Source organism: Thunnus albacares, chromosome 8, assembly GCF_914725855.1.
Source record: "Thunnus albacares chromosome 8, fThuAlb1.1, whole genome shotgun sequence".
Classification (NCBI taxonomy): domain Eukaryota; kingdom Metazoa; phylum Chordata; class Actinopteri; order Scombriformes; family Scombridae; genus Thunnus; species Thunnus albacares.
Window position 1 is genome coordinate 28737503 of NC_058113.1, and position 19928 is coordinate 28757430.

The following is a 19928-nucleotide window of genomic DNA, read 5'->3' on the forward strand; positions in this document are numbered from 1 at the left end:
AGGTTGCATATGCAGTCACAAATTTTTGTATAATTTATGCATAGCACATAGCATGGCACAGATCTGTCCGAGGGCTCCACCTAGGCTCAAATCAGCACTGGTTCTGAGCATTGCTAAAGGATGTAAATTCTACATTTCCATGTTGTAAACACCGAATTTGCGCAGCACAAATGGCATTACAGCTGTAGAGCTGATGCAGAGCTGTATGAACCTGAGGTGTTGGTGAAGTGATGGGGCTGAGAGCGTGGGTGAAAATGTATCTGAGGAGATATTTCAACTTTTTGATCCATATTTACTAAATTTAAACCACCATCAAGACGTCCTTACCCTCAGAGTGCAGAGGACTTCGGTGTTGAGGCTGCAGATCTGGCAAGCTCCATCATACAGAGTCAGTATCTTGGCGTTACTGTAGCTGTAGCCATCATTGGACACCTGCCATCAGCAGAACCGTGATTACAGTGGATCACTGGGAACATAAATAAACTGAACAAGGTGAACTGCAGTTGCTCACATGGGATCATTTTCAACAACTCAGATATTTTAATACACTACACTGTACAACCCGAGAGCATCTATTTTCACTTTGAGGTTGAAACAATACAAACTGTCGGTGCAGCGGTGCTGGAAAGACTCAATTCAGTGATAAATGTTCTCAAGTTTACCAAATCCGACTGTTGTGAAAAAGTATTCCCACACTCTTTCATTGACAGTCAGGTAAACGATCCAATTTCCACAGTTTCACACCGCTGAGTCCATTTTTCTCCTAAACCAAGTCAAAACAGGACAAAATGTTCAGCTGCACTCTGTGGAGCCTTTACACAAGCAGCAGCCAGCAAATTAAAACTAGCAGATCTATTGCATCTGTCCACTTTTCATTACTTCGGTGGAGATTTACTGTTCACGCTGATACAGAGACTATCCTGAGATAATTAAAATGTCTTTCAAAATAAGAATAGAGGTTTCTTGAGGACTCCGGGATCATTAGAGAGGAGAAATTACTCATTTATAGCAGATTCACCAGTGTACAGTGCAGAAATGACTGGAGACATGACTAACTTTGATCTGCCAGCGGGCCAGCGGTCTGTTTGTCACTGTTTCCAGGTCCACGTCTCCAGGAGCCTGGCTGCTCTCCAGAGGCAGCTGGCACTCCAGAGCCGTCACATCCAGAAAGGTGGCCAGAACAAACTGGGGCTCATCCAGAACCCACTCCCCATCCACAAACTGGACAAAAGATAGGGAGGGAGAGAAGTAGGGGGGGGGGGAGCCATGAGTGGGAGAAGGTGCAAAAGAGAGAGAAATTAGAGATGGGAACAGGGAGGGAAAAGGATAACGTAGCAAGACAGAAGAAGACAAACAACACAGTGCAATGAGAGTGTTAGCCTGTTAGCTGTAATTCTGAGTAATACAGCAGCAATGGTAATTATAACAAGCATATAACGTTGTATTAATTAACCTTAAAGCTGTACTTAATATATTCCTACATTAAAAATGGCTCAAATTACTATATATAATGTGAGAGGAGTCACTTGTAATTATGAACAAACAGACTCTGTGATTCTACTCAGCTTTAAGGAGCGTTTTTGTGAGTTTCAGATCATTGTTTTGGTTTCACGGCCTGCAACCCGACTGTTTGGGTTATTCTCATGGCTTTTATCAACCTCGTCTCCAGCTGCAGCAGGCAGAAAAAGCTCTAATAAATTCTCTATGCTACCTGCTCAGCACCAGTTAAAGGAGAGTAGTTATACACACATCACGTAGGTGCAACGCTATTAGAAAGCAGTATGAATGAACGAAGATAACACCTGCACACTTACTCTAAGCCACAAAATTTAATCAACATTTCAATTCTATTCGGATCTTCGTCAGGTCAGAATGTTGAATGTGACACCGTTAGCAAGTACCTGGTGAACATAGTGAAGCATTTAATGGCTAAAGAGTTGAATATTTGGAGACCAAAAACACAGCTGAAAGGAGAATAAATATTGGACTTAAATTTGTCAGTTTGTCAGAAACATGACTTGAAATGCTAATGTTGCTCTTTGTCTGCTGGATGTGCAAATAAGCTACTGTTCGCTAACACTTGGGTCATATCAACTTAAAGGACAGGTTCACAATTTTTCAGCTTGTCTTAAAACAACTATCAGGTGCAAAAATGAATGTTGAAGTAGGTTTTTCTCTTTCTCTTCATACTGACCTTTAGAAGATCCCTTCATAATGCACTTATAGTGTAAGTGATGGGAGCCAAAATCCACAATCCTCCTTCAGTGCAAAAATGTATTTAAAAGTTTATCTGAAACTAATATGAAGCTTCAAATGAGTCAAATCAAGTAGATATCTTTCAAGGTTACAGTCTTTTTAGTGCCAAGGTTCCTCTTTTTGTTACTATATTTCCACTGCAGCTCGATAAGGAAACACTGTCTGAAGAAACACAAAGAGGGAATTTTAAGCTAAAATGTGGCAGATATCCACTTGTTATGACTAACTCAGACTGCTGAAGCCTCATATAATCTTCAGATAAACCTTTCAATAAATTTTTACACAAAATGACTGTGTGGACATACTGTGGATTTTGGCTCCCACAACGTATATTGAAAGCATATTTGAAGGGGATCTTTGAATAGCCAGTATGAACAGGAGGAAAACCTCTTTCAGTGTTCATTTGGGTACCTGACTGTTGTTTTAAGACACACCTGAAAAATTGTGAACCTGTCTTTTCATAAAGTGATAATATGTTACTGTTGTGAGTCACACAAGGACTTGGAAGTTTCTCGTGTTTTGGTTGGACTCATAGAAACTAGATAGATAGACTCAACTGAGTTAAGCTATTAGAACTTCTTGAGCTCTCCCACCGAGAATACTTGGATATGTAGTTCAGATGAAATCATCCACTGGACCAGAATGTTTGTCAATAAACGGGAAATCTGACTCTCTGGAAAAATCTAGGCGGAGCAGGTCGGAAAAAAGAAACAGAAGAAGAAGCAGAAAAACAAAGTACCTTTTCTTTAACAAACTCACACTTGAGCTCGTAGGAGTCCTTAAAGCCTTGACCGTAGACTTGGATGGTGGAGCAATCTCCCTGTCGGACGTCACACAGACCCTCCTTCTCCAACTCAGTAATCTCTGGGATCTGGTCTTCACACCATGAACGACAAAGAGTGCAGACAAGCAGGCACTGTTACTGCTAATATCGGCTGATTGATCGGCTTTACCTCTATAGGATGAGTTGCGTCTGTGTGTCAGTGTATGTTTAGTATGTTACCAGACAGCACACTGCAGTCAGAAGACCCAAATCCCGGGAAGCAGACACAACCCCACTCCGAGCACTGGCCGTTCCCGTTGCACAGATTAGGACACTTGAGGATGGCCAGAACATCCTGGTATTCTTCTTCTCTCTTCCTCTCCTCCACCAGCCTCCTCTCACACTCGTTCTCCAGCAGCGGTAACGTTGCATTCAGCCATGACTGGTCATCCTTCAGCTGTAGGTCGGTAACACACATGGCGGCTGCACGACTTACTATCGTTTCTTCTAGAAGACGCCTGCAACCTAAAGCTATGCTGGAGTTTGCCACAGCCTGATGGCACTGAGCTCTGGCCTGCTGCTCCGTCAGGCCAGAAGGTGTCGGCCATATTGGGGAAGAGTCTAAATGAACTGCTAGTTCATGGTCCTCTGGGAAGAAATAAGTGAAGCCTTCCAAGTCAGACTGGCTGAGGCTTTGGTGTGGGGAGTTAGATATGTAACGGTGGGACTGCCTCCTGCCCCTACGCTGCTGCTGCTGCTGCTGGGCTGCTCCATCCCTGGAGGCTCTCGAGGACGAGCTGAAGCCTCTTTCATGTGGCTGAGCATCCTGGGTGTGTTGGCTAAAGAGGCCCGGAGGCAGAGACTGTCTTCGATTCCCCTCACCTCTGAGTAGTTCTACCGAGCCGATGTACTCCGCCGTGACGTCCAGAGTGGGGATGACACTGGGGAGTTGTACGTTGCCATAGTGAGAGCAGGCGGAGTCAGACGAGGTGACTGCTTGAGAGCGACTTTGTGGAGATGTGAGGCGGGGTTCTGCCTGACAGTTACAGAACTTGCGGGGGTTCAGTGTACTCAGGGAGGAAGGCACAGCATCAAACAGACTGGTGCCTGGAGGGAGCCTGACAGAGGAAAAAAAAAGAAGATATCAGTGAAGAAGCACAGCTGGAGCCAACAGCGGGGTGACAGGAGGGTCTGTACAAGGCTGGATCAACCTGTTAGGTGGCTCCGGGGGAAAAAATAAGTTGTTGGACCCCTACTGCTTCCTATTTTAGTTGATATTGTGATGAGTGGTGCAAATGTCTAAACAATGTCTAATCAAATTACGTATATCCAACTGACACCCAGTGAACCTGAGGGTTTTGTGGCCCCTGGGGTTTGAGGCCTTGGCTCTTTGGAGTTAATGTATACTAGAACAAAGCTTTGGTGAAGATGCTAAATGACTACTTAAAATGTCTAAAATTTATACACATACAAAATAGCAAAAGGCTGTTTAGTGCAACAACAAATATATTACTAAACTGACCAATCAGAGTTTATTAGGCATCTAAAAATGGTGATAAGCATGGATGAGACTGACGTAGGTGTACAAGCTGTAAGTGGACTTTCGTCTTTGATCACTGCTGAAAATGTTAACTGCTCCTCACAACCACTATGCAAGCTTTCATGTCAACTGACAGATACTTCACGACAAAATATATTGACCTCCATTCAGAAATAAAAGCGTGCAGATGCTCCAGTGTGGCGCCCCCTGCTGCGTGGAAGTCGTTCTCTGACTGTCCGTCGTAAGTCCCACACAGGCCTTCAGTGTGGCTCCGGTCTGAACTGGGGGCTCTCAACGTCAGACTCATTCCCCAGTTGGACACATCGGCACGAACAAAAGCTCCTGATGAGAAGGTCATCTGCAAAACAACATCAGAATTATAACATGGAGCGTCTTCAACAACAAGCCGCTGTGTAAATTTTGACACCAAGGCAGTCATATTGCCATAGTTTTTTTTCTTTTTACACATCTACTAGCATTATTAATAATGTTTTCCAAACAATTTAAAGGAACAGTTGCTTTTTTGAGCATAAGATGAGAAGTCTGAGTGGTATCGATCTTCTAATCTTACTGTCAGCAAGGAAGCAGATAAGTGAATTTCCCAAAACTATTAATTTAAAATCTTGCTGGTACTGTTCTATAAGTTGATAGGTTGGGCTGTGAATAGATACCAGAAACTGCGTTAGTTTCATAATAAATTTAGGTATTATTATATATGTGTTAAGACAGATTTTTGCTGACTCATCCTCACTCACAGTGACTTTGCGTCCCTGATAGGACTCGGTGATGCGGATGCCACTCTTGCTCAAGTCTCTGTTCTTCACAGACAGGTGTGGCTTGGTTTCACCCATTTCCCCGCTGCACATGTCAAAAGCGATTACATCGCCTCCATCCCTCGCTACGAAGCCGCACACACACGAGGCGGCGTGCACCAAACTGCCGCACTCCCACTGACGGACGTGGACTTCAAATGGCCAGAGGCTGCTCTTATAGAGAACAAAGGTTCCTATTTGGTAGTTTTCATAGTTCCTGTAGGTAAACAAAAAGGAACATTAAGTGATTTTTTTAACCTGCCTGTTCCTGTGAACTCTCTATCCCAGCATGCATCAGGTGAATGAATTACTCTAAATGTTTGCAACTGCATTACAGGCATCATTCTCCATCACACATCAACATTTCTACATATAATGAAATCTGTTAAACTGCAATAACACATAGTACAGTGTATAATATATATAATGAATGTTTTCTGTATATTTGACTGAAGTACCTGCCGTCAAATGTGATCATGTGAGGATCAGTGAAGGAGTAGCAGTAGGCTGAGGGGACATCCTTCACCTTTATCTGTAAATGAGAGATTAGTTTTATTCCTTCTTAAATTAAAATACTCAGGATACAGATGCACAGTGCAAGAATAAAGAGTTAACTCTTCACTGCATGTTTAAAAACCAACAAAAAATGCTGCAGCAGAAAAATCATTATAAAACTTATAAATCAGATGGTTAAATGGGAATACTACAATGTGCAATTAGCTGCATTGTGTATATAGAGAGATGAAGAACTATTTGATATCTAAAAATCCACATCTCATGAATTCATACACCATGAGCAAAATATCAGTTTTTCCAAACACCCCAGGATAATCTGATCTGTTTACCTCAGCAGGTTCTGGTGAGTATCCGTTCCAGAGGAAATTCTGTGTGACGATGGGTTTGATAGAGATCTGAGTTGTCCTGTTGCCATCTTTGACAAAGTCAGTGACAGGGCTGAAGTGGACCAGAGCCCGGCCACAGATCCCGTCCCTGCAGGGACCCCGGGACAGATGCACCACACATGAGGACAGAGACAGATCTGCACCCAACAAAACCTCGTCTGCAACACAACAAGGATTTAGGTTCAGTGTTATTTACATGATGATACAAGAGAAAAGAACAGAAAAGAAAGAAAAAGTGTTATTTATTGTTTATGAGCTAATTCAGTCAGCTCCTCTGCATGATCTTACCCTTTGTCTGCTGTTATAGACATTTGAAGTGAAGTAAAATGACACCCTCTTTGTAATTACCTATGCAAATTTTAAGTAACAATTGCCCCCATTAATTGCACAATTATCCCTTATATGCATGTTAAGGATAAAGGAGATAACATGCAAGGTGCATCACTCATCCAGTATGTCTGAAACAAAAGGCAAAAGCTAATAACTATCTAAAACTAATTATTTAAAATGTAATATCTGACCATTTGTAAGAGGAAAAGAGTAAGGGAATGCATTTAAAACAGTGTTTGTGTGCTTTAACGCAAGCATGCCTGGCTAACTAGTAACTTAAATTAGTAACGTCAAACAGCTAACAACCAGTTATCATGTTTCGTCGTTATCTTGCCGTACATCCTCACCTTGACTGCTTGTGCTGAGCTGCAGGGACACAGTGCACTGTTCTGTAGAGGAGGAAGACTCTTCCAGACATGGGATGGGAACTGTGCTCTCAACCACCAACTCATACAGCTTCCCATCCTCAGAGACACTGCTCACCTCCGGTCTTAGCTGCAGATAACGGTTATAAAGGGAGAGATTACATGACATTCTGAAGGAGAGGTTTTAGTCACACAGATATATCTTGAGACAAATAATTTCTTTGCTAGAGTTAAATCTTAGTGAGTAACGTGAAAGAGTGGCAGCTGCTAGGCTGAGAGGAAAAGAAGAAACATAGCAAAATCTAAATTAAATATAGCTTTAGAAAGTTTTATTGCCCAACAAATGAGTCCAAATCAGTCTTGTGGAAATAATTTTCCTTTTTTGTATTACACAACATCTCTGCAGCCAGGTGGCCGACTTCTCACGGCTCAGCACTAGGTCATGGCCCGGTAATTAAATCAAATCAAATAAAAATCACTGAGATTAACACTCAGGGCAAATACTAAGCTGAGCAGTTAAACATCGAGCGTGTAGTAGTTTCCATTTTTGTCTTCACATTTCTTTTTCTTTGTTTACACAGACAGAAAAAAGAGACAGTAATGTTTTAGAAGTTTGTGAATTGTAAGCACACGAAATAAGATCAATATATGGTGTAATATGAATTGTACAAAAGACCAATTAAACAACATAATTAGCAGTAACATTTTGGTTTTTTCATCTATGATGTTGGAAGATCAGCAGCTTCCTGTTTTGTCCGTATTGTTGTCACTGTGTGGTTGCCGAGCAAAAACATGCAAAAACATATAATTGGACAAATACTGTTCATCAAGATACACCACACACACACACACACACACACACACACTGTTGTGAAACATCAGATGACTGTGATATACCCTGATCCCAGCGAAGAACTCCTGACTTTCCACTGAAGGACTGCGGATGTCGGGCGAGTCCAAGAAGAAACTGGAGGTGGAGCAGTAAATCTGAGAGAGTGAGTGAGAGAGGGAGAGATCATTTTCCAATGATTTGTCTTTCTATGAAGTAACCATTTGTTGTCTTGTCTTAAAATATTTCTCAAAATTATTACAACTACTGTATATTGCTGCTTCGGCAATACTGAACTAATCGCACACATGACAATAAAGAAAAATTTGAATTAGTGAGAGAGAGAGAGAGAGCAAAGGGAACGACACGGCAAATAAAAGGGGAAAAAATCTTGGATGTATAAAAGATTTTATAGCTAAGGTCAGGTCACAGACACGATCAGCACTGTAAAACAAAACGGCATGTTGACAGACTTCAATAATAGCTTCAGTCGCTGTTGGCTCAAAGTCAGGAGCAACATCTTTGATTTATACAGTTATGTCTTATTTCCAGTCGGATGGGAAGTCGATTGTCATAGGAATGATCTATGAATGATCTGACTTCTGATCTTCAGTTTCCTTTTTTTAAGATACGTAGTCACTTGGACTTGGATCTATCTTTGGATGGTCTTCACTATTAAATGTTGAAATATACTGTAGAATGTTTCCTTTGGTTCCCCCCTTTTGGTTTTCATTTCAAATATGGGGATATTTAAGATCCACAATAGCCCCGGGATAACATATGACTTTGAAATGCTCAAGTGTGAAATTGCACAGAGAAAAGCCAATATGAGATTATGGGAGCCAATAATAACCCTAAGCTATAGATCATAAACAGCCAGGTGTAAGTTTAACTCATTTCATAAACACAAGACTGAAATAAGGTTAAGTTAGCCATGGCTGCTTTCTTTATGGATATTATTAGCCCAATGCTAATAATATTAGTCCAATGAAGTATAAAGTCTTTACTGATATGTTAGTTGTTCTTCAACTACGTTTGCAGGAAATGTACACTATCTGTTGCCTATTTTATCTTGTTTTTTTCAGCGCTTTGTTTAGTTCTTGCTCTTGTCTTGGGCTCCTTTCGTCATCTCCTTGACTAAAAGTTGAACGAGAACTCATCTCGAAACTGACCCCAACAAAGATCATGTGAAACCACTGCAGCCCCGCATCACCTTGTCTCCCAGCCGGAGGTTAAAGCCGTCCAGCTCGATGAAGGCGGAGGTCTGGATGGTGGTCTCCTGTTTGAGCTCTTCGTTCCTGCCCTGAGGTGAGAGGCGGGACCAGGCCACTACGAAGCCCAGGGAGCTGTTGGAGCTGCTCTCAAAGCTGCACTTCAGGTAGACGGAGTTCCCCATCACCTCTGAGACAATCTCTGGTGCAGATGGAGTGGGAGGCTGCTTGGCTGACAAGGGGAGAAGAAGAAAGGGTAGTGGGGTTGATTAGATGACATTTATGCAAATTGTTCTGTGGATGCTGTTAAAAAAACCACAACAGAGGTGGAAAAGGAGGCCAATGCAACTGTTTGAACTTTTTTTTAGAAATCAAAACATATGGTCATATGTTGAACACTCTTCATCAGTGTCTTTTGTCAAAGTAATCTGTAATTTGACTCTTGAATCTCCTCCTATAAAGGTTTGCTCACATCTGAAAAAGTTCACTAGACACTCAAAAGTATGTGATCACTGTGGTCTGGGGTTTTTTCGTGGTTTGGACCCTTTCTTCCAGTTAATGTAACTGGATGTAATCTTAAAGCTACAGTATACACAGATATTTTAGACAATACATTTACATTTTGACACTTTTATCTAGCGAGGACAGACAATCAAGCATTAGAAGCACAGTGACTCAAAAGAGCCGTAGTGCAAATTCTAAAGTAGCTGACCCGGTACGAGTGCAATGAGAAAGACTGCTAGACATGAGCTAAGATTGTGAGTAGACAAATGCATAAGAAATACCATAAACAACAAGAAAGTAATGAAAAAATAATCAAAGTGCTAAAAGGTTAAAAGGTTTCCATCTTCGTGGCACAGTTTGGCCCTCGTGGTGGTCCATAACAAAAGTTTTCCTGAGTTTGGTGTGGAAGAACTTGACTGGTCTTATCACCAACCATCACTACAGATCTCACTAATACTCTTGTGGCTGAATGGAAGCAAATCTCTGCAGCCAGGTTTCAAAATCTTGTGGAAATACCTTCCCAAAAGACTGGAGGCTGTTATAGCAGCATATTAATATTTGAATGAGATGTTCAATAATGACAAATAGGTTTAACATTTAAGTGTCTATATACCCAGGAAAATAGCTTTGTTGTTATTGGTTCAGTATGTGGTATCATTAACTTTTTTGGTTAACTGCTAATATTAAATTTATAAATCATACACACATAATTTACTAACATTTGGCTGGAGGCTAGTGCTAATTTCCATTCCAGTTGGAGTGAATGAAAAAAATTCCCCACTCTGAGGAGGTAATACTAACGCTACTTCTAAATAAACTAGTCGTAATTTATAACACAGCAAATAATTATGTAGAGGAAAGCAGCTAATGCTTCATTCATATGAGCAGTTCTGTCCAGGAAATATTCAGCTTGGTCTGTTCTATTAATTCCAAAGTAGAAAAGTGAGCTTGTGTAATTTATTTAAAACAAGTTAATGAACATGTTTAGTGATCTTTTGCTCACCTCTAATTAAACCTCCCTCCCTCCTTCCATCTCTGCCAGCTTCCTAAAAACCTGCCCTGGCATAATTCACAACCTGGCCGAGGGCCGTCACCATGGAGACGAGGCCCAGCGGACACCGGGACACATGCTCAGCTCATTAAGAGGAGCGGTAAGGGGGCCGGCGGTGCATTCCTGACCACATGGTAACTCCCTGACCTCCTGATTGTTTTGGTGTTTGACCTAACACGAGGAGACAAGCGCGGGCCATAAACACAGCAACAGGGTCCTTACTTTTACATGTTCCTCCGACGTTCACCTCATTAGGGCCGCAGGTCAGTGACGTTGTGGGTAAAGTGTCCAACATCTCTGTAAGAAAAACAGGAGAGTGATTACAGCATTCAATTATAAACCAGTGGAAAGCCTCAAAGCGAGGTTTAATTAACATAATAGATTATACTACATGGAAGAGAGGAGAATTTGTTTCTAAGTGCTTATCTGAGAAGCAGTTCAGTCTTTTGCTGAAAAGTGTTATTCTTCCGATAAGGTTGCGGTTTTGTTTCCACTTTTAATCTCTGTCTCGCTGCATGTTGGGTTGGGAGCGTTGTCAGGATCAAAAAATGCTTTGATGTTACATCCTATGGAGGGGGAAGCTGCACACTCATAACTCTGATGCGGTCTTGTTCTGCATATTGATGTGGTATCCCGCTTTCTGTCTGGGCTCTATGGTATGTTTGCATGATGTCAGTACATCTTTATTTCATGTGAAGAAGACGTGAGCTGTCTCTAAGATGTTGTGACAAGTAACAACCACATTATCCAGCCATTATAGTTAATAAACCATGGCCAAGGAAAATAGAGTTGTCTGACTGACTGGCAGGAAACCTCAAATGTGGCTCCAGTCGACAGTTCAACCACACTCCAACTTTAAATAATGTATGACAATCTGTGTACATCTTTTTGTCTGTAAGTGGTTATTGTATAATTTACTGTAAGTGCAATAATACACTTTAAGCCCTTAAATAGAAAGTAATAGACTCATAAGAATCTACAATAATTGATGTAATATGGGTAAAGTGGTGATGAAATATTGTGATACTTACATTTCAAAAAATATGATCATACTGTGACTGTTTTTACAAGGCATCATGGCACATTATTAAGGCATAGAGTGATGTATTATGTTTGTGTGATGTTCTTTATAGGGGCTTCACAGAAAGTAAATACTCACTTGTTAATTTGAGGGTACCTCAGCATTTGTTTGTGATTTCAGAATGACTCTCTGAGAAGGACCAGGCCGGCCAGCTTGACAAAATCTGACACTGAATTTACTCACTTGGGATTAGAACCAGCGGAAAACTGCCTTTCCAGCTGATCTTAACTCACATGTTGCAGTAGTCAGACTCTCAGATTGTGTAGCTTTGTCCCGCATTGGCACATACTGCAGCATACATACACTAACTTATTTTGACTGATACAACCGACCAACAGAGCAACTGCTGCGCTCTACTAGCTGCTGGTCAAAGCTGCAAAGTCACAGAAAGTCACTGACAGCATGTTGAGTTAAAAACATTTGCAAAGCACAACCACAACAGCTTGAATCAACATTTTTCCAATATATCAACAATGGATCACAAGACTACTTGTATATAAAACGGTTTGCACACCACAGAGTGTAATCATCTCTGCAGAGCTGGAGCTTTATAGCGTCTTTCAGCTCATTTTTTGGGTGCAGCAAACAGCAGTTCTCAATGAAAAAGCTCTAAAAACCGATTGTATGCTACCTGCCCTGCCAAAAATGGCAGACGGATAAAGTTAGCAACTAGACGGTGAACATTTCGGATGATTTAGCAGCTAAAGTGAAAGTTAGTGGAGACCAATAATAGAGCTAAAAAAGAGAGTGAATGTTGGACTTCAACGTTTCAACGGTGGCCAGAAACACGACTCCAAAGGAATGCTAATGTTTCTGCAATGCTCTGTGTTTGCAGGATGTGTTAATTGGTGACCTGTTAATCATACATCAACTTAAAAGGTGATAATTTGTCGGTTTAGAGCTTGTTACTGCTGCCTTTAAGTGGCCAAGAAATCAGCTATTGCATGTTTAAAATGGTTGTTTTGTTTTCAATGGTTTGTATAATATATTTTTTAATGAATATTACGTCACCACCATGCTCTGACTTGCCCTGAGCGCAGTATCCCATGCATCCCTGCGTAGGCTGCAGCAGGTAAACGTAGAAATCTCCACAGTTGCGGACGGTGACCGGGATGCGGAACAGACAGCAGTCCTTGCTGCTGCTCGGGAAGAACTGCCAGGCAGCGCAGGCCGTCAGCTGCCTGACCTCCAGCGGACCCGGCAGGGACTCACCCTCACCCAGAGACAGCCAGACCGGGGCCTGGGTCCCGCAGTGGTTCACCTGGATGGACAAAGCAGAGAACATTCAAACAGTCTGGTGAAAGTGGAAATATTTCGGGTGCAGTTACTTTGCTGTAAAAGGTAAATTGTGACATATTAATGAAAGGTTATACATTTGCTATTCTCAACACCTGATGTTGAGTTTCAAGACCAAAAAAAAAAGATTGGAATAAGAAAGAGAAGAAGAAATAAACTACCAACATGACTGAACAAAGAAAGAGAACAAACATCCTCAAACACTAAAAACTGACAAAATTAAATGAACCCATTATTCATGAAAAAAAACAACAACTCAGCAAAGAAACAGATTATAATAATAATGCCGGCTTTGCACCAAAGATGTCACCACTGGGAGTATATTTGACAAAAACTACTTTGTACCACTTATTTTAGTTAATTCCCCTTTGAAGAAATCCTTGGCCTGACAAGCCATTTATCCGCTATCTTCATAAAGACATCGCCTTATTATGTAACAACTCTCTCTCATCCTCTCTTCCTTCCTCCGCCCACTCCTGTGGATATCCATCACCCAGAGAGAGCGACGATGCCCTGGGAAGGCAGAAGGAGGCTGACACTTCAGACGGATCCTGCAGGCTCCTCACAGCAGGCAGCCCGCAGGAAATGAGACACATTCCAGCTCTCCTTGCTATCTCCTTCATAAATATGTACACACACACACACACACACACACACATGCACTGATAACTGTGTGTGTGTCCGTAAGCGTATATATCAGTTTTTGTGTATGTTTGTGTATATCAGACAAAGCTTGGAGGCCACCTCAGAGTTTTTCTCCACATGAGGTCACAAATGAGGTCTCAAGAGATATTAAAGACTGATGTATTGATATTTGTAATCAAAGAAACGTGATTGAATGAAAACTCCTTAATTGCTGGGGTCATGAGAAATTTACGACCTTGGACTAAGGTCACAGCTGGCAAACGGTTAAAAACTCTGGTCTACCTGAAGTATGACTTGACCTGTATGGAATTTTTTGGAGACCAATTTCAGTCGTCTAAATCTGTGCCAACATTTGAGTTGGATGACTTTTCTGCCAAAGAAATTCCCAAAAAACACAAGTATGGAGATTTTTTTTCTTTTTCTTTGTGACCCAGAAAAAAATCTCTCTCCAAACATTTGTGAGGAAATTGTTTGCAGCGTCTTAACATATGTCAGCGTGACCAAATCAGTCTGTTAACATTGCTGCAGCTCAGAAAGCTGAATAAGCTGAAGGGTTAGACGGATGAACTTCTAGCTCGAAGTCAGTCTGAATCCCATAAATGGTTCTAATAAGGCAATCTTTCATCATTACAATCGTCTCTGGCAAACAGGTATCACCTTGGGGTCCTTGAGTAAGTATCTTAATGCCCAAGACTGATGAAGTGAAGCTTCTGACAGCTGGCTCAAAAAGAGCTTGCATGCTCAGCAAACCCTCACTGGATCTCTACAGGATAAAGGAACAGTTTGACATTTTGGGGAAATAGCTTTCTAGCTGAGCGTCAGATGAAAAGATCAAAACCACTCTCACATCTGTCTATTCCATATGAAGTCTGGCTCTGTCCAGAGTTTCAGAATACACCCACAACCCCAAGAAATAGTTTCAGTATGTAACTCCCGTGTAGAAACCACAACATGTCATTTTTTACAAGAATGTGCAAAGTTAAGCTAATCGCCTGCTGGATCTAGAGTCATATTTACATTTACATTACATTTATTCATTTTGCAGATGCTTTCGTCTGATGCAAAGTACAAATGAGGTACAATCCAAGCTACAGTCACTAAAGGAGAAAAAGTGCCTCGACATTCAGCTCCACTGTTCTACCTGACAGAAGTGCTGCAAAGATTGCAGGTGCTTGAAGTAACATATACTGTGAGTGCATAGCAGAAATTGTATTACATCTCATATAATTATTAAACTTATATTTAGTGCACAGATGAAAGAGTAGTATCGATCTTCTCATCTAACTCTCAAGTCAAAAAGCGAAAAAGCGTATTTCCCAAAATATTGAACTACTCCCTTAAAATAATATGACAATACAACATATAAACATTTGGACTAACAATGAACACAATATCAGTCAAAGATTACATTCATACTATTCTTTTCTGTTCAATATGAAGAACAATTAGCAGAGTTTAAGTGCAGATTGATTTGAAAAGCGAGCTTTCCATCACACTAGTGTAACTTTGGGGGAAAAAAAAGACAGACTTGATGTTTATTATGATGGATTACGCAACTCAAGTCAGCTAATTGATTTTCATAACATACTCAAATGAAGCTGTCTGGGAAAGTGGATAAAATATGTTCAATTTAATGGATTTGCAGATTATTAATTGTGATGTAAATCAGACATGATTTGCAGTAAATTAGTTAAAACAGACAAAAACACCGGTATTATCCTTTAAATCCCGTAACCCACAGCATAGATGTTACTAAATATTTCTGATAGTTCATATAATGTATAACAGATACATTCCTGTAAAACTCTCCAGTGTGTTTCTTTGCAAGATGTTTACCTCCACACACTGGGTGGGCATGCTGGCCGGCTTGTCAAAAATCTGAAACTGGTACCAGCCCGGAGTGAGGGAGTGATCACAGATGAAGTCCTGCAGGGACGACTGCTGCAGCCAGCTGGAGCTGAAGGTGGTGCTGCGGTAGGGGTTGTCGAGGACCGAGTGGCCGCCCGGCGCACACTCCGGAGGGAGAACTGCGAGTACAGCCAAACAGACAACATAAGCACTGGATGTACACCAAGACTGTCAATACCAATGATCAATATATGGAAGGCTTTCTTCAGGTTATCCAAATAGTGGATTGCTGACATGCATTTTTCCAGCTGGTCTGCGTTCAAGATAAATGTTTGAAATTGAATTTCAAAGCTGATAAATAAGTTGCAGCGCTGCCCAGCATGGAGGTTTGCACACAGATCATGAGGGAGAAAGAATGATGTTATCATTTGATTTTATGTACAAAAAAATGTGAACCCAATAGTGCAAAAAAGCTTCGGCTAACACACCAAGATGAAATTATCTTTTCACACCTGCACCCTTTTGATCTATTCTCCCCATCAGGTCATAATCAGGTATGTCATCTGTAGTTTAGAGGTTTCAACTAATGAATCACATCATCTTTTTATTGAATAAAAGAGCTTCAGAACGATGAAGATCTGAGCTGCAGCCAAACCTAACAGCATTATTATTAATACATTTCTAAGCAGGATGTGACTGTTGATGTCCATATGGTTCATCTTAAGACATGGCTTCACATGAGATGTATCATAAAGGGAGGAAGTACTTGGTATTCATCGGCTTGTCGTAACACTGTCAGAGACATCAGTCTTTTTTGTTTATGATAAGCACATTTTAAAAAACTTCAAAGAATCTTGTACTTGAATATAAAACATGAGGGCAACTATTTATTTGGATCATACCAAAGTAAATCCTGGGGGGTATTTCAGAAAAAAAAAAAAAAAACTCTAAATGAAAGACATCCTCTTTAAAACTTTGCTGAGTGGAAGGAAGTACTAAATCTGCAACAGAGGCAAGAAAAAAGGTGACAGCAGGTTAAAGGTTAAAAGAGGACTCTTAAACACACAGTTTGAGTGCTTTGTAATCATTAGAGCAGTCAATAAAATAAAAACAGGGACATTTCACATCTGTACAAAACTTTGACTGAGGATTATGAAAAGATGTCGAGGAAACCTGTTGACTAGAGGCTACAAGTGTTTTGTTGTGACCATTTCCATGTGTGAAACTCAGATTGGACTGTGACTACAAGAATCAGTTAGAGAGAAACATGATTTTAAGATTTAACCTCATCAGCATGGCCAAATGGTGTTTGCTATGTGCTAAATTGATTAAAGCCTGGTTTCAAATCTTAAGTATTTCTCTGCCACATTAAATATCCATGAATAAATGAGCAACAATGAGATTTAAAGTTAAAGTTTAAGTCAGTTTGGTAAAAAAACAAACATTAATTCATTTTTTATGGAGATTTTAACGCCCAAAACTCATCTAATCTGCATCATCAAGACTGTGCTGTTAGTCAGATTTTATTGTAAGACTCCATCGCTGAAGTAAGAAGCTCAAAAAAAATGTTTTCAGGACCTTCAAGCACAATTTAAAGGAGGCATATCATACTTTTTGTGATTTTATGTCATTTATATACTGTTATATTGTCAGATATCTATGTTAAACATAGTTTAAGTTGAAAAACTTGAGGTGAACATATGAAAAAAACTTTCTGCACGTCAAAAGCCAGAGCATCAGCCTGCTCTGAACGTCCCTTTGACAAAGTTACCTCTACTTCCCCATCGAACTGACGTCAGATCATTTCCACCTGCCCACAAACATCCGGCTAAACTGTTGCTAAGGTTGTTCCACGGGTTGTTCACCTTTTCCACCCGCATATTTCAGATCAGATATCAGCTCGAACATGTACGGATGTATTTGAGAAGGTGACATTTTGAGTAAAAAAGAAGTGAAAATCCTACTATTACTGTTTGTTTTTGCAGCCTCCAGAGCCAGAGGAAGCTTCCTGAAGCTTCAGACAGAAGCTGAACTGAGGGGCTGCATAAAGAGCCAGTATAAGATAAATAAGTAAATTATGTAAAGATATTCCAGTAGAGCCCCTGTGTATAAATACAGACCTGGAAATATGCATGATATGTCCCCTTTAACTTTGGAATATGCAACAACACACAAAACTGAAGTACCAGATCTTCAAACTAGGTTATGACACAGGGCCCCTCTTCAGGATGAGGCCTCAATATCAGGTAAAGCAGGACCCACCTTGAGGCTCTTTATCTGCATATTCTCGAAAATATTTTAATTATCACAAACCTGTTGCTTTCTGGAGCAATGAACAGTGAATCCTAATAAGTCAGCTGAGGAAACAAATCCAGAGAAAAGACAGTTTTCTGGGAGTTGCAAGTGGCAAAAGGTGACACATTTGCCTGTTTCTCAGATATTTTTAGGGGGAGGAACTCAAATAGTAATATAAATTTCAGTCTAATGGCTACAGGGTGCAGGAAATTAGGGAGGGATGTTAACTCGAGATTAGGAAGTGAAGACAGGTGATGAGAGAGGTCAAAAAGAGGAGGCGTGAAGTTTATGATGTGTGACCATAGGAGTTGAAACATGACCATAAAACTCATAAAAATATACAGCCACAAAAAGTCAGAGTAAAAAGAGGGAAAAAGACACAAGCTGGGACTCAGAAGCACCGGCCTCTGCATCATCAAAGAGCAAGTTTTCGGCCCTGACCTGAGAGGTCAAGTGAAAGGTGATAGTCTGACTGAGTCTGCCACAGCGGTGACAGGCGGACGAGTCGCTGAGGGTGACGACAGGTGATGTCAGAGCTGACCAAGACATCCTTCTATCTTTCAATCTCAGCACCTGGTCACTTCAGTCCTCATCACCTGAACAGGAACTCACACCTCCTGTCTGCCTGTCTGAGGGGGGGGGGGGGGGGGGGGGGGGGGGGGGCAGCCGGGAGCTAAAGGCTAATGATAGCTCATTAGATTACAGTCTGACCATGAGACTTGGAGGTGCAGTATTTGCCCTTGAATGACAGCTCCATGATGGATGAGATGGTGTCAGCTTCTTTTTGGCAACAGGACAAAACTTACCAGAGGCACTACTTGATATAGAGTGATTAAATCTGATTTTTCATCCCATTTATGGTTTGTAAACTGTGATTTTTCTTACTAAGGAAAGGAATCCAGTCCTCATCATCACTAGAGAGCAGTTAAACAAGATGTTTTGTCCATTATATTTATGAAAACAGCACACAGGGAGGCAAATCTTTCATAAATTGTCAAAGTATTTGAATAACTTATAGTTGAACTTACCTGCTTGAGCGTGCATTGCGAGAGGAAGTAACAACACAAGGCACGGAAGAAGTTTCCAAACTGTTTCAAGTCTCATCGTCCTGCAGCGGTCACACGCGCGACTTTGCCAACCAAACAGCGCGAGCGAGCACCAAACAGCGCGAGCACTGGCACCGTTTAACCCCCAAAGTCTTGTGTCTGTCCTGTGGCACCGTCTTCTATCTGTTTTCTGACTCTTTTTTTTTACGTTTTCCCAACACAAACAGCTGCAGCAGGAAATCCGGAGACACTTGACGGCTTGTTAAAGTCACTTCTTGTTGCAGAGTGGAAGAAGCTTGTCGGCTGCTCCGACACGCCGGACTGCAGCGGCTGACCACAGACTGCTGCAGCATCATAGAGGAGGGGCATCAACGGTGCACCTTCCCATGACCCACACCTCCAAACCTCTGCACACATCTGCCACCGAGCTGCAGGACTCTGACTGTAGACTAACTAAAAAAAACTTCAATTATATTTCATCTTTCTTTCATATTTTGTTTGCTTTCCCCTGTGGTTCTGTGACAGGAAAACAAGTTATCTTATGCAAAGACCATATGCATTTAACAGTACTAGGGGCTGTAATTTAAGAGTATTTTCATTATCGATTAATCTGCTGATTGTTTTCTCAATTAATTGATAAATCATTTGGTTTATTACATTTCAAATCAGTCTTCAGCTTGTCTTTGGGTTTTGGACAAACAGATCAAACCTTATAGATATTTAGTTTCACATATGACAAAGAAATGCAGCAAAACATCACAGTTGAGAGGCTGGAAACAGGAAATGATGGTTAATAATGTCTTAAACCATTACCCAACTATCAGAATAGTAATTTTCTGTCAATTGACTAATCAATTAAAGCTGATTAAACAATATAAAAAACAACAACAAAGAGCATATGTGAACTTAAAATGTGAATAACATGATATCACTTTAAAAATAAAAGTAAATCAGACAAAGAAATACATAATTATGGGAATTAAAAATGTTGGACATCCTGATTCATTCTTGACAGTCAAATTTTTGTTTTGACAGGTTTTCTACAAGTCAAAATGCATCAAGAATGAATCAGGATGTCCAGAGGAAAAGTTAAAAATTAATAAGTCGAAATGCACCTAAAACTAATAAAACTGCTTCATTACTAAAGTTTTACA

At 40.8% G+C, this 19928-nt stretch overlaps 1 protein-coding gene across 1 annotated transcript in view; it reads right to left on the reverse strand.

Moving 5' to 3' along the window:
* Positions 1-19251, reverse strand: part of vwdel (von Willebrand factor D and EGF domains-like) — a 35572-nt gene extending 16321 nt beyond the window's left edge. The window contains exons 1-15 of the mRNA XM_044359894.1: positions 18757-19251; positions 15422-15612; positions 12674-12905; positions 10786-10860; positions 9011-9240; positions 7866-7955; positions 6951-7098; positions 6217-6431; positions 5830-5903; positions 5315-5588; positions 4721-4917; positions 3260-4137; positions 2996-3132; positions 1057-1221; positions 328-432 (exon numbers count right to left, since the gene is read on the reverse strand). Of these exons, the coding sequence (XP_044215829.1) occupies positions 328-432; positions 1057-1221; positions 2996-3132; positions 3260-4137; positions 4721-4917; positions 5315-5588; positions 5830-5903; positions 6217-6431; positions 6951-7098; positions 7866-7955; positions 9011-9240; positions 10786-10860; positions 12674-12905; positions 15422-15612; positions 18757-18832 (3087 nt within the window). The 5' untranslated portion in view covers positions 18833-19251. The remainder of the gene's footprint in view (positions 1-327; positions 433-1056; positions 1222-2995; positions 3133-3259; positions 4138-4720; positions 4918-5314; positions 5589-5829; positions 5904-6216; positions 6432-6950; positions 7099-7865; positions 7956-9010; positions 9241-10785; positions 10861-12673; positions 12906-15421; positions 15613-18756) is intronic.
* Positions 19252-19928: the final 677 nt, after the last annotated feature.